A 15,170-nucleotide genomic window follows, 5' to 3' on the forward strand; every position below is an offset into this window, starting at 1 on the left:
GTGGAATCCCACTACAAAAGATTTTTGTTTGAACATATAGAACTGATTTCCATAGACCTTCCTTCTGTGGGCCCAGGTTGAATCAACTAGAATAAATGATTAAGACCTCGTTCAGATTCACATTGCTGCTTTTAAATGAGGAGTCTAAATAGTCCACAGAAATATGGTTTGGCTTTTCATAACGCAGTATACCAAGGGGGTTAAAACTCTCCCACACTGCAAAGCCAGGGGTGGTTGAGGGGTGTCGTATCATATGCTACGGATATAGAAAAAGGAGAGGATGTGTACACACGATGCTTTTCCTCAAACCTGCTGCTCTCTGAGGAAGCAGTCAGGGGAGAAGGGTGCAGAACTCTTCCTCTTTTTCTTTTTTTTCCTGAGATCCTGCAGGGAAGAGGGGGGAAGCAGGAGGAAACAAAGCAGTCATGGCCTCCAGGGCTTCTAGCAGAGCCTAACTATGTCCCAGGCTGCACTCTCAGCCCGGTTCTAGACTGTAAAAACTGAGGCTGCAAGTCTTTGGAAAGCAGAAGAGATAAACATCCATTTTCACTATCTCTAGTGCACTGAGCAAAGATAAAAGAAGTAATTCACATATAGGTATTTGTTTGTATGGCCCAAATTTTATGGAGATGGTATTAGCAGGGCTAGAGTTTATCTTCCCTTCTAAATAAGTAACCTCTGCTCAGGTATGAAATAGAAAGTGCTGGTGAGAGATGGGATCTTAGACCATTCCAGGTACAGAGGAAAAGGCTGAACTGTTCCAGTGCTCTGTCATAGCCCTGCACTCCCAGCTTCGCAAGTTCCAAATCCATAAATTGGGCTCTTAAAAACCCCACAGGATTATCTTTTAAAAAACATCACTGAAGCAATTATAGGTCCTCTTTTTTGTACCCTGTTTTATGCGCCATTGCAATATATTAGTTTTGCGTCTTCGGTCATCTCAGCCACCGTGGTGAGAGGGAAAACACCGTTTGTTGGAGAGGAAGCAGAGACTCGCCCATTCCCCTGAGGGCTCCGGCTGAAGGCAAACCGCACGGCATATAGGGCGAGCCCGCCGCCGGAGGGACAGGAGCTGGCACGGGCACCTCCCCCCCGCCGACCCCCTCTCGCCCCGCCCTCACGGATGCAACTGCCGAGGTCGGCGCTGCCCGGCACCGGCCCTGAGCGGGCGCGGGCCCTACCCGGGGCCGGCCCGACGAAGACGGGGGGGCAATGGGCGCCTGAGCGAACACACACAGGCACCGCGTGTCACGGGGCTGCGGCTGCGCGGCCGCGCACCCGCGCACCCCCACACCCCTCAGACCCCCCGCCCGCAGCGCAGCGGCTGCCGTTGCCGGCCCAGCCCCACCGGCGCCCCTGACACCCACCACCGAGGGGGGCGGAGCGAGACACCGCGGGGGGCGGGACGTGCCCCTCGACAGCCAATGGGAAGCCACCAGCCGCCGCCCTGCAGCCAATAGCGGCTCGGAAAGCCGCCGCAGGGCTCTTCCCCGCTGGCTGCAGAGGAATGCCGGCAGCTCAGCCGATGGCGACCCTCCTCGTCGCGCTTTGCGACAATTTCCCCCTCCTCCCGACGCCTTGCTTTACGGCACCCTGCCTTTCCCCCTCCCCATCACCACCTCCCCGGTTTCGGAGCCCGGGCGGAGGGAGGCGGGGCCGCCGCGGCCAATAGGCGCCGACAGCGCCATGGTGACGGAGGGGGCGGTGGCGCGGGTGCTGCCGTAAAGCGGGCGCCGGGGGGCGGTGTGGGGGAGTTGTCACCGGCGCCGGTGGCGGCAGTGCGCGAGGCGGGCGGGCTGGGCGCTCCCTGCCGCCGAGGGCCGCCATGGCGGGGGCGCTGGGCCGCAAGGCTGTGGACTATGTGCGCAGCAAGGAGTTCAGGGACTACCTGATGAGGTGAGCGCAGGGCGGGAGTCGTCGCCGACCGCCGCCTCTGCCTCGGGCGGTCGCTCCCGCCGCGCCGGCCGGGGAGGCGGCAGGGACCGGCGCCCCTTCCCCGTCCGTCCTCCTCAGCCTCGGGGCACCTGGGGCGGCGGCGGCCGGGCGGCGGCGTCTGACCTCTGCCGGGCTCGCCCTCGCTGACGGTTGGGTGGGAGTAGGAGGGAGCGAGGGGCCCGGGAGGAGCGGGCGCCCGTCGGGCGAGGGCGAAGCCAGCCCGGAGGTGCCACGGGGGTGGTCGCGGGGGGTGGCGAGGGCACGGGGCCCGCCGTGCCGTCGCGGCGCCGATGCGCGTCTGTCGTCACCTCGGCTGGCGAGGGCTGTCAGCCTCCCGCCCGCCCCACCCCGGGGAGACCGGGCTTGACCTTGAAGCGAAGCGACGCGGTTTGAAACTGCCGCGGCAGCTGCGCATCTCTGTGACCTTTCTTCTCCCGGCTGTGAAACCCAGCGGCTTCTGCCAGCGCGGGGTGCTGCCCCTCGGCAGGCAGCTGCTCGCCGAGGGGGCAGAGGTGGCAGCAGGCACAGGAGCCGGCACAGAGCATGGACGCTCTGACCGCTGCCTGCAACAAGGGCAGAAAGAGCTTTGCTCAGTTGTGGGCGGAAGCGAGCTTGGTTACAGATGCAGGCTCAAGACCACTTACTTACACGTCCTCAGAGATTTACATAGGTACCTTTTTTCAGAGGCTTGTGAAAGCCCCATTTGCATGGGCATGTGGCTTAAGTCACCTCCCAGACAGCTCAGTGCTTTTGTCAAGCTTCAGTTTGTGTGCTGTGGTAAGGGGTATGGCACCTTGAACTGAAATCACAAGAATGCCTTAAAGATACAATTGCAGCACACCTGCTTAAATCTGGTTGGACTGCTATATAGGAACTGCCTCAAGTAGGTTTGAAGCTTTCTTGGCTGACAAGCAGTTTGACAAAACTAAACAAATAAAAATGGGCTCTTCTAATAAAGATGGTTGAGCAACTTTTTGCTGTAGCTGTTGCTTGCTGTTTTACCTATATCTATTGCAACTGATGTTTGATGTTGAGCAAGCATGTAGGAGGACATCTGTTTATCTGAGAAACTTAGTTTAAGTAGCAGGAGATGGTGTAAGCCTGCATGGAAGAGGGATTGTAATATAAAGGCTCAGTAAGCAGAAGGGTTTGTTTGGCATTTGCAAAATCAAGTTCCACAGAAATGGTAGGACAAAAAGATAAGTAAAATATGAGAAGGAAGAGAACATCCTTGAAGCAAAATGAAGAGCAGGCTTCTATGTGGATTCCTTTTGAAAGTTCTGAAGCATTATGTAAGCTTGATAGATGCATTTTAATGTTAACGTTTAGTTAATTGTACTAGAATTCATGTGAAGCATGTAGATGGCCTGTAAAACAGCAGTCTGCTTCTTAATTAGAAAAATAAAGAAAAATACGAAAGACATAACAGCTGCTTCCTAACACTGCAAGTTACTTGCTGGAAGCATCTCTTTCCTTACCAAAGACTGAAAAGGTAGCTGAAATAAGCCTTTTCAGCTGTATTTCATCCTAATTCTAGTCTTGAAATAAGTCGTCTAGAAAGAGCATTCCACAGATTCTACCTTTGTGGGATGGGTTGTGCCTTCTTATGTACAAAGATACCTGCTTATTTATACTTGTGTTACTGGGTGTGTCATGAAGGGCTGAAGTCAGTTGCTCCATCTGGTTTGGCCTTTCAGCGTTGTTTCTTGCTTACTAGGAGACAAGTGTCTAAGTTGTTGGCTTTGTGTTGAGTTTAAAAATTAGATTAACAGTCAACAAAAGACTGTAGTCTGTCTTCTCCATAGGAGTAATGGAGTGTGTATGCTTTAGAGCCATATCTCTTGACATTCCTTCTTGAAGGTTCTTGCCTCCCCAGAATGCAGGAGTCTATGCTGAAGAAGATTCCTTTCTTGCCTTGCTCATAGAGCAAGAGTTTCCTCAAAGCTCTGAGACTATGATATCTGTTCTAGAAATCAGCATCTAATCACTGCAGTGAAGCAAGGCTTTATAAATGTGAAACTTGTTTGTGGGAAACAATGAATTGAGATATTGATTGTGATATCAGTGTTGTGTTTTAAATTGCTTGACCCTAAATAGAACAACTGAAGTTACCCAAAGCGGTGGAATTGAGTGTTCCACTATTATGGCTTGAGGCAATTGAACTTGCAGACATCTACCGGAATAAGGAGCTTAGGTTTCAGCTTCATAACTTGAAAACATGAAAGCAAGTGTGACAAATGCATGCTGCTTTTCTCAGGTGGATGTACCTGGCATTAGAATTGCATTGCATCATGGGTTAGCTTTTGGATCTTGCATAAAGGAACAAAGTAAATTACTTTTAAAACTGTCATTAATAATGAAATGTTCTCCCAGTTTCACATCTGGCCTCTCAAGTGGTGATTAACAGGGATCTGAATAACTGTAAATCATGTAAGTATAGATTTACCCTAACCATGTCTTAATGTTTTAAAGTAAGCATAGTAAGAATGTAAGCTGTAGGTAGATTTTTCCTGCTTCTTTTAAATTAACGTTACTGATGCATTTTACAACTAGCTGATTAGCATATGAAAGCTTAGTATCTCTATACATTGTGAGCTTGAAGTTGCATTTTTGCTGTAGATCCTAAAAATGTCATCTACAACGAAACTTGTCTTATCTAAGCCACTAACAGTAGGCAACTGAGTCCTCTTACTTACTATCCTAAAGATTTAAAACAGTATTTTCTGAAAAACATCCAGTAGAACAGCTTTCCTCTTTTCTTGAGAGAGAAAACCTACAGGCTACTCTAGACAAGCTGGCATCTTCTTGTGGTAGAAGCCTAAATTACTTTAGTCATATAATGACTCCCAAGGAGACCCCAAATCTTCTGGTAATAGATTGCAGCCTCCATGCTTATTTTTCTTTTTGGGGCACTTCTGAACTATCTCCTCTTGATGACTCGGCAGTAATGCAAATGTATTGACTCTGTTGATGTAGATGGCTTTGAAATAGATAGTTCATTCCTTGTAAAGCTTGAGCACTTATGTTGATATAAGCTGTCTAAGACCTTTCTTTTAATCAAAATGAACTTTAAAAGAGGTAGCATCAGTAGTATAACTAGAATTAGCTGATCTTCAGTTCTCCTCATTAGTAAATCTTTAAACACAAGGACGTAAGAATGTAAAGTCCTCTACTGGTCTGTGTGAGAAATTAAAGGACAGAGTCCCTGCTGTTGTTGTCTTGCATGCTCTGAGAATTGAACCATCCATCTCTTGCAGAAGGGTAATACTCTTTCCACTTAGGGGATGGCAGTGTAGGGGAAACAAGTAGTGGCAGTTCACCTATACTTGCAGAATGGTCTCTGGCCTATTAATATCCTCATTGCCAGTATGAGGAACATACATGTAAAAATTTTGGAAAAATGAATCTTCCTAAATACAGCCTTTTTGCAGTGGATTGTAGTAAAACATAAGGTATTGATCTTGTGATATCTAGATACTTACACAGAAATTGAGTGAGTGTCCACAGTTCTGGAAACTTTATTACAACGTGTTCCCTTTGTCAAGATATTGAATGTAGTTCTTGGAAACTACTAATTTGGAATGGTGTCACTTCAGGAATAGACACATGCACTTGCTGCGGTGTCCTTGTTACTAGATATGGTGCATTTGTTGCAGTTGTATTGGCTGCAGAGCTTTGGGGCTGGATGCCTGCTTCTGGAAGAGTATATGACCTTGATCTGCCCTGTTCTGGGAGTACAATAACTGTACCAGTCTCACGTGGATGTGAGGACAACCTTGCAAGACCTTAGGCAGAGTTGCCTACTCTGTTAAAATAGCAGGAGTTTGATTCTATTTTAGGCTTTCACTTGCCTGAAAAAAAACCTTCTACTTTAAAAATGAAGGCTGACTTCTGCTGGCACAAAAACATTGTGCCAAGAGACACATTTGAACTTGTTTAGTTAAGGTTTTATGGAAAAATTGAAGTGTGCATTTGTCTTGTGAACTTCAATTAATTATTGCTGCAATTCAGTTAATAAGAAAACAAAAAACAAGTGGTTAGACTAGTCAAGGACACCCTAGCAAAGTACCTTGGACCAGCCTGTGGCTTCTAACAAAGACTCGCTGAAATGCACGTCCAGTGTGATTTCCTAAGTAGACCTGGCTGTTCCCTAACCATAGCTCTTTGGAAAACAGTGCTCTAAGAAGATGGAAATCAGCGTCAGGGAACTGTTCTGCAGCTTGGGGCAGTGGTAGGTAAGCAGCAGTCAGCAGTAGGCTTTCTATTAGTAGCTGATTTCTTATAATTCAGAACTGAGTTCTATAAGTATCTTTGCTAGAAAGAGAATGTTTAAAAGTTCTGAGGCCTTTTAAAAGGTATAGTAGCAAACAATCTTAAATATATGCTGTAGTCTAGCTTTCATGCATAGATCACTAAGTTACTACATAAATAAATTGGTACCTATATGATCACTTAAATGAACCCCATACATGACTAGAGTGTAATTGCATGTTAGATCACTGAAAACGTGGGATAGCTCGTGTTTGGTACAGCCACAGTTGGCCTGAGCTTAGTGACAGCAAGATCTCTGGCAGCGTTTGGTTTGACCTACTTATGGGGGCGTACAAAGAATTCCAAGTGACTTCTTCAAAGCCTCCACAGAGGAACTGTAGCTGTTTAGCTTTGTCATGGGCAAACTGTGACTGCTCTTCACAGAATGATAGGGGTTGGAAGGGACCTGTGAAGATCATCTAGTCCAACACCCACCCCCCCCAACCCCCCCCAACAGAGCAGGTTCACCTACAGCAGATTGCACAGGAATGTGTCCAGGCGAGTTTTGAATATCTCCAGAGAAGGAGACTCCACAACCTCTCTGGGCAGCTTGTTCCAGTGCTCTGCCACCCTCAAAGGAAAGAAGTTCCTCCCCATGTTTAGATGGAACTTCCTATGACCAAGTTTGTGCCCATTACCTCTTGCCCTGTCACTGGGCACCACTAAAAAAAGACTGTCTCTGTCCTCCTGGCACCCACCCCTGAAGTATTTATAAGCATTGATACGATCCCCCCTCAGCCTTCTCTTCTCCAGACTAAAAAGACCCAAGTCCCTCAGCCTTTCCTCATAAGAAAGATGTCCCAGTCCCCTAATCATCTTTGCAGCCCTTTGCTGTACCCCCTCCAGCAGCTCCCTGTCCTTCTTGAACCGGGGAGCCCAGAACTGGACACAGTACTCCAGATGTGGCCTCACCAGGGCAGAGTAGAGGGGGAGGATAACCTCCCTCAACCTGCTTGCCAAACTCTTCTTGATGCACCCCAGGATGCCATTGGCCTTCTTGGCTACAAGGGCACATTGCTGGCTGATGGTCATCCTGTTGTCCACCTGTTTTGGCATCCTTTTAAACTAGCTGGGGTGGGATCTTGGATGCTTTGAAGTCTACAGGGGATGAATGTTTTCCACAAACCATAATAGGATTTTATCTTGCTAGGAAAAAGGTACTTGAGCAGCAAACACTTGTCACAATGACAGCTCTTGAGGGAAACAGGATTTTTAATACTGTTAAATTAATCAAGGTTAATGTCATGGCAATTTCCTGACTTCTACCTATCTTCTGTTTGTGGTACACTTCTTTTTGTCAATTATGAAAGAAATTAACTTTTTTCTTTTTTTTTCCATGTGCTTTTTGAATGGAAAACAATGATGGCGCTCTTGAACAGTACGGTAAGAAAAAGGAGGGGACTTCTGTTTTCACTTTCTCCCTAACTTCAGTAACTTGCAGTCTTTTTGCCTCAGGACTGATAATGACCTTGCCTGCATCTGAAAAGCATACTGTGAACTTCCAGGAATGATGCACTAGTAATATTTACTCAAAGTCTGAGGTTAAGGTGACCAAACATTAGCTCCTTCAGAATGTCTCCTAAAGTAATCACTACAAAATGAAAGGGGCTTTACTTTTTTCCCCCATACTTTTTTCTAAGGAGGTCAGATCAGTCTGGAGCCATTTTTCTGCCTAGCAACAATACTGGTACCTAACTGAACTACCTGCCTTACTTTTAACTAGCTTTACTTCAGACAATAAATGGTACCATATAACTCTCACTGCAGACTTTTCTTTCCTTCAGCCTTTGTTTACTCCTGAAACTGGGAGTGGGTATTTTATGCCTGTTATACTGTGAATCATAATGTTATGGAAGACTTGCTCTTCAACATAGACCAAAGACAAACTGTATAGGTGTAGTTAATTCTTGTGTGCGGAAACTTCAAAGGGCTGCCTGCCTGGAGGCACTTAAAACTGGATAACCATCTCAAGTGGGAAGGTTCCAGATCTACCTCCCTGGTCGACAGAGGAAAGTTACTGCTGCAGCAGTGCTGGGGTATGAACTGATGATTCTTCCGCTTGTGCAGCCTGAGCTTGAAGTGGTCCATAGTCTATAGTGTATTATTTGTTTATGATCTAACGGCAGCTAAATGAGGTAAAAAGGCCAAGTTGACTTGACTTACCTTTCAAAACAGAAGACACCACTAAGACTCTCAAAACTGTAATTGTTTCATAGATTCAAAAAATAAACAAGTTTAGAGCCTTAAAGACTTATTTTTCTGAAACTGCAATTGTTTAAATCAGACTTCTGAAATGACTGTAAAAAACCTCACCAAGTACATGCACTGCCTCACCAGTTACCTCTTGCAGTCTGCTTTAGCGTGGTCTTGCTAACACAAGTTGTCTTGCTGTCTTACTGTGCACATAATCATCGTTATGTGACTAGATGTTTGTATCTGGTCCTCTTACTGTCCTTTAGAACTATTTAAATAGCTACATTAAAGCCTCTAAAACAATATCCTGTGTGCTGCTGACTTCAGTTTCTGTGAATATTCTTGTTCTGTTGCAACATGTCTTGTAAGTGGTATTATAGGTACATTTCTTTACACTATCTAACCATAGCTGTACAGTGTAAATACCATGTAGCCATGCAACTCTTCTCAGTTATACCATGTTATCTCTGATGTGCTTGAGAGACAGCCATTACAAATGTCAATTTCCCTATCAGTAGGAATACAGTAAACAAATGCATTTATTGCACTCTTCAAAATACTCTTACTATAAATCTGAGTTTGGCCAAATGCACATTCTGTAGACACATGCAGAAATACTACAGTGTTTTGCATATTGCACTATGGTTAAACTATCAAAACAGTGTGTACAACTTAAACTCAATTTTTTATTAAGCTTCTTGTATTGCAACCCAAATCTACAGGAAGCAAGTGTGGCTTTTAATCTTACTGTAGTGTTACCAGCTACTGGGAAGAGTAGCTTGGAATTAAAATTGCAAGAAACTTAAATATCCCCTGACAATTCCAAATCATTGTAGTATCTGCAGTGTCACATTTAGGGGAAGTGCCAAAAGAATGGGTATAGTTGGTATCTGCAAAGCCTTTTTCTTGCAAGGTGAGTATCTTTTGTTGTATCTAGCCAAGTTACTTTTCAAGCATCCTTAGTTTCTCATTAGGAGAAGCTGATGCAAGTACTGCATGCATCATCTGTGGAAAGAACTCTACTGAAGCCTTGTTACTTGTAACAGTAGTGGAAATTGGACTTACGACACTATTTTTCTCATTTGGAGTCTTTTAGACAACACCCATCAAATTGAGCTCGTCAGTTTTTCTGACTTGATTCTTTCCACTTCTTGTCTCTATTTCTCTATCTATGTACACACCTGTAGCTAGCTGCTCTACTCTTACATCTGTCTAATCACTGAGCTTTAGGTAGTCACTAAGTTGTTACAGCAATTGCAGATGAAGCTCTAGGTTAACAATTTGGTTTAGTTGCATGGCCCTGCTCTTTCACAGAGATGATGTAAGCACTTAGAAGATGCTTGCTGAGCATTTCTTCATTCTCAGCATAACATGAAAAAAGTTCCAGTTCTTCACTTCAGCAAGTCCTTGTGTTTTCATTACATTTTTGAGGAGCCTTATTTGAAAGAGATGAATGCTAATTCTCTGCACACAAGTGAGCTGTAAATCTGAGGTTGTTACATCACACATGATTATACCAATCAGAGTGCTTAATGATGGCTGAGGTATAATTGCACAAAACTGCATTTCAATGGCCTTACAGTAGTTCTTCTCCAGTCTGCAAGAAGGTTCAGAGTGGGTTCCTCTTCCTTCCTTCCTGAAGATTAGATCCTGCTAAAAGAAGGGTTTAGTTTTTCTCCCTTACATCAAAAGTAGTCCCTGTCAAAACTTGAAATTTTACTCATAACCCTGTCCTCTGAATTAAGATTTGTGTGGCTAAGGAAAACTACAAGAATACTGCAGGAGGTCTGTTTCTGTGTAACTTTATTTTCCTTTTCCCTTTTTACAGCACTTTTGGGGGCCAGTTGCCAACTGGGGACTTCCTGTTGCTGCTATTAATGACATGAAGAAATCTCCAGAAATTATTAGTGGCCGAATGACATTTGGTAAGACCTGAGACAAACTTCTTGTCAGTAAACTGACAACAGGACACAGGTTCTGTCCTTCAAGCAGTGATATATTATTAGTTGCTTGCAAACTTGTGATCAAAGCAGATACAGATATCAAGTATCTTGTTATATAACTTCAGAGGCCACTTAAAAATTGAGGTACTGAAAAGTTGCAGAGCTCTCTTTCAGAGCGCTTTCCAGTAATTTGGGGGGAGGAAGGCGGGTCTTGAGTCTTAGCAGGAGACTTACTCCTGAAGTATAATTCTTTTGGTATCTTACACTACTGCATGCCCTGGTTCAGAATGCATCTCTTCACCCAACTTTATTCTTTGTATCAAGAACAACGATGCCTTGTGGTTAGTGTGAGACTCGCATATCAACAATGACAAAATTAAGAAATGGTAATGCTTGGCCTGCAGGATGCAAAAAGCAGCTGAGGGAGGTTAACTCCTTGCAAAGCAGTTGCCTGCGAGAGGCTAGCATGACTCTTAATAGAATAGTGTGAGATTTTCTTTTTAATTGTACAAGCAATACTTTTTCCACCTTTTTTGGAACATGTATTGCTTTTGCCTAGATGACTGTCTCTGTGTATTTTATTTTTCAAATACTTCTCTAGGATCATAAATCTGATAGCTTTAATTTATTAGCTTAATTTTGGCATTATGTCTCTTCTTTCACTCAGTTAATAACTTAATTCTGAGTAATTCTTCTCCCTGAAGCAAAATACCTTTGGGTTAAGGAAATTTATAGCTTCATGTTCACTAGGTTCTGCTTAGAGTAACTCAGTCTTTTGATCAGCTTCCTCAAGATGGAAGACTAGTTCAAATAGTCTCTGGTATAGTGAAACTGTTTTGCAAATAGTGTTTGGTAGTAGCTACCCAGCTCAGCAAAGCTGAGACACTTTTTTAATTTTTACAAGTATATATAGGGTGGTGTGTGTACGAATATTTTTCTTCCATCTTCTAAGTTCTGTACTTAAAAGAAGACAGTTTTCCTTGAACAATTAGTTTCCTGATTCTTTTTTTTTTCTTCAAGCCTGTCAGACTTTGCAAAACTAGAGACTTCCTGGGTTGTAATTTCCTGTATTTAAATGCAGTTATGGTAGGACAGTGGATTAAAATTGTTTCTCATATTCCTGGAAAGCAGGTAACAAAGCTTTATGCTTCTGAATGTTCATGGTTTCCTAGGGATGGAAACCGCCTTCTTTTAAAGTCCATTTTAGAATGTTCACAGCAAGAACTGTATTTAAGTAATTAGTATTTTTAAAAATACTCTGCCTAGAAATTCTCAGAATAATTGTACAGGACAGGCCATGTCTCATTGGGATTAACTCTGGCTATTCTCTGGCTGAGACAGTTTAGGTAATAAACTAAAAAGGCTTCAGTTTTATCACAGGAAAGCGTATGAGGAAAATGAGTTTTTGTGGAAAGCTGCAGCCCTGTAGATTTTCTTGTGTAGCAAAAATGAGCGCTGTTGTGTGTTTTCCTGCATTGGATCCTCAAAGTGGACAAGTTTAGGACTATTGGAAAACTCAAAAGCCGTGAAAAGCATTCTATTTGTCATTACATTCCACTATATGAAAATTATGCCTCAACAAAATGCAGATACTAAAAATAATCTACTAATGATATCTATGATGTTTTGCAGCACTGTGTTGTTACTCCTTGACTTTCATGAGATTTGCCTACAAAGTGCAGCCAAGGAACTGGCTTCTTTTTGCATGCCACTTGACTAATGAAGTTGCACAACTTATTCAAGGAGGACGACTGATCAAATACAGGCAAGTTACACTTTAAAAAAGGGAAGTCATAAACTGATGGCTCTTGGAATACTCTTTTAGTGGCTTTTAACTGTGGTGGAAACCCGTGCATGGTTTCTGAACTTGTTTAACTTCATTCCCTTTTGCAAACCTATTAACAAGCTTCTTGTCAGTAGGCTGAACTGTGACTTGTTGCATTGCACCTCCTTTGAAGCTTCTGAGGGGTGCACACAGAAAAGGCTGAAAACCCTTACGGTCATGGATGTGGACAGGGCTTTCAGCAGCTGCTGGCTATTTTGGGGTTTGTTTCATGTATTGTGTTGATTAGTCCATGTGTGTCCATCTTGGTAACTAATTGCTGAGATGAAAACATCCATAAAACTGCAAAGGGGTTGTACGTCTGAAAGAGGAATCAAGCAAAACCTCTCTAAGCTGACTGTTCTATATATGGGATAAATCCAACTGACTGTGACTGGGGAGCAGACTGCAAGCAGTCTCACACCCTCATTGTGTAGCAAGTAGTGCAGACACTGCCCCAAGCAATCCTGGTGAGTCAGGTTTATGGCTCTTCTTTCCTCTGCTCTAAGAAATCTGTGTGGAGCAATGGGAGGATGAAGCCTCCTGAACTAGAAATTAAAAAATGAGACTGAGCAAAACTCCAAGTGGACCTGCCTTTGCATAAACAACTGGCCAAATGTCCTTCATTCCTAAAGTTCTACTGTAAGTCCAGATTTTTTATAGCAATTGCAGTGCAATACTCACTCTTACAAAACCTGTTCTTCTCTTGGCAGGATGGAGAAAAAGAACTAAATATCTAACTTGAAATAAGCCAGGGAATGTGTTCATCCGGAATTACAACCAAGGAAGACTTGCCATCTACAGTTGCTGTGACAATTACAATGGGGATAAAACAGAAACACCTATTATGAATATGACCCCACTAAGAATGCTTCTACTAATTTTTTATCTTGCCTTTTAAAAAGTACTACTCTGCAATGTAAACCATTGCATTTAAAGTCTTGCTGCCTTACAGGTCCTTAATAACTACCCTTTTAATAAAGAGTTAGTTATCCAAATAACAAGCAATATTTGAAAACCAACTTTTTTATCTAACAATCTACAAAAGTGGCCCATGATGGTTCAACAAAACTTGTTTTCAAATCAACATGAACAGAGGTCAGTGAACAGAACTGTAGGTGGTATCATTATTCTATGTATTAACATATTCTTAAAAGCCATTTAACTGGGGTGCATTCATTCCTATTCTGTCTCTTTTTTTTTTTTTTTAACTTAAGCAGTGGCTTGCTAATCTACAAGAACAAATGTGTAGATAGGCAGCCTGGAAGTGACCAGCTTTCCCTCTTCCCTTATTGCATGCCTTGTCTCAGTAAAGAGACTTCATTAACATACATTTTTAAGTCACACGTTATTTAAACAAGACTCAGAAAAGCAAAAGCATCGCACTGAATGAAGGAAAGCAACAAAGTCTGATACTGTTCTTCGAGAAGTTCTAAATGGATTTTATTTTCTTCCGACTGTTTTGAGTTGTTCTAGATGTATGTAATTCTTATACAGGCAAAAACTTAACTTGTTTGGAGTCTAAGATCTGAAGGACACAAGGTGCCTTTTGGTAGTGTTTTTGACTTCATTGGGAGAGTGGTTTTCCTGCATGACCTGCCTGAAAGTTACATTCTTTGTTATCTATATCTTTACATCAGTGTATGTGATGGATTTTATCTCAGTGCAGTGGTTTTGAACAATAAACATGTTCCAAATGGCAATAAATCTCTTCAACATTTTGAAAAGTTTTGTTTATCATATTGTGATACCGGTTCCTGAGGTGAAATTTTAGTATGGAGTGTCATTTTATTACTGTAACAGCATGAAGCAAAAAACAAGCTGGAAAAGTAAATGGTATTATCCTTTGTATGTACTGATTTTAGGCAGGCGTCCTCTGGATCCTAATACCTACCACTTCTCAGCCCCCCACCCCAAGGAAAAAGGGGTGTGGGTACTTGACTGAGCATTCCTGCCGTGATAGGCAGGGTTGAAGTCAGGGCTCTCACTATGCAGCTAAGTAAATATTACATATTGTCTTCTAGCAATTATAAGATGGTCAATGAAAAGACTTGCTTTAATCCTAGGTTGGTACTGTATTTCTAATTGCATGAAGGCCAAATTATGTAACAGGCATACAAGAAAGAGGCTTATAGGGCATACCCTGCTGGAGGGGTAAAACTAGTACTGACTGCTACTTGTTGCTTTAGAAAAGTTAGTGCTTAAAGCTGTCCCTTCGGTACTGCTGTCTTGTCACAAAAGTAGTCATCTCTCTCCCTCCCTATCTCCTGGACTAGAAGAAGCATTAGACTTTTGTATAAATGAGTAGTGAGATACAAGCAGGTGAGGATAACTCATTATCTTAGCACCTTACAGTTTGTTATCTTATTTCTGGAGAGAAAATAACTTACAGGTGAGTTTGAACTTCATTGGTGTGAAATGTAGTGTTTTGGACTGCTCTTGGGTAAAGCTTGCAATAGATGGAATACTCTAGCTGAGGCTTTGATCACTGTTCATTAGCTGCTGGTTGTCTTAACTTCCCTACCTAGGGAATACAATTTACACCAGTTTATCTACTCTCATTTTTCTGGTAGCTGCCTGCACCATATTTTCTCATGTATTTCCTTCTACCTTTCTCTTTGCTTTCTCCCCCCCATCCATTCACTGTGACAAGGCTCAAGTTCTTTCATACTGGAGTAGTGCAAGGGCAAATTGCAGGTGGAAAGTGGACTTTAACTTGCTTTGATTAGACTTGAAACCAGTGATGCTTCCTGCAGTCTATACGGGCTTCTACAAAAAGGGGAAGGCATCTTTCATGGGATTCGTAGGGACAGGGCCCAGTCTGGGATGGGGAACTTGGGGCTAGGCTGGATATGTCACAGCCTGTCAGTCTCCCTAGTGACAAAAAAGATTATATTGGCAGAGTGCCACCAAGGGGCTTGTGTGACCTGTGTCCTTCAGAGCATTATTTATCAAGCCATTTACAT

The 15,170-nt window shown here is 43.3% G+C and overlaps 1 protein-coding gene across 2 annotated transcripts; it reads left to right on the forward strand.

The window, feature by feature from the left end:
• Positions 1-1,800: 1,800 nt before the first annotated feature.
• Positions 1,801-13,920, forward strand: MPC1 (mitochondrial pyruvate carrier 1). 2 transcript variants are annotated; one of them, XM_059830256.1, is made up of 5 exons: positions 1,801-1,896; positions 7,626-7,629; positions 10,268-10,364; positions 12,015-12,147; positions 12,918-13,920. In XM_059830256.1, the coding sequence occupies exons 1-5, from the start codon at positions 1,826-1,828 to the stop codon at positions 12,934-12,936; spliced, it is 324 nt and encodes a 107-aa protein (XP_059686239.1). In that variant the 5' UTR covers positions 1,801-1,825; the 3' UTR covers positions 12,937-13,920. The 2 variants fall into 2 exon arrangements, with proteins under 2 accessions (XP_059686239.1, XP_059686247.1); XM_059830264.1 differs by lacking the exon at positions 12,918-13,920 and having other exon boundaries at positions 12,065-12,135.
• Positions 13,921-15,170: the final 1,250 nt, after the last annotated feature.

This window comes from Gavia stellata, chromosome 2 (assembly GCF_030936135.1).
Source record: "Gavia stellata isolate bGavSte3 chromosome 2, bGavSte3.hap2, whole genome shotgun sequence".
NCBI classification, from domain to species: Eukaryota; Metazoa; Chordata; class Aves; order Gaviiformes; family Gaviidae; genus Gavia; species Gavia stellata.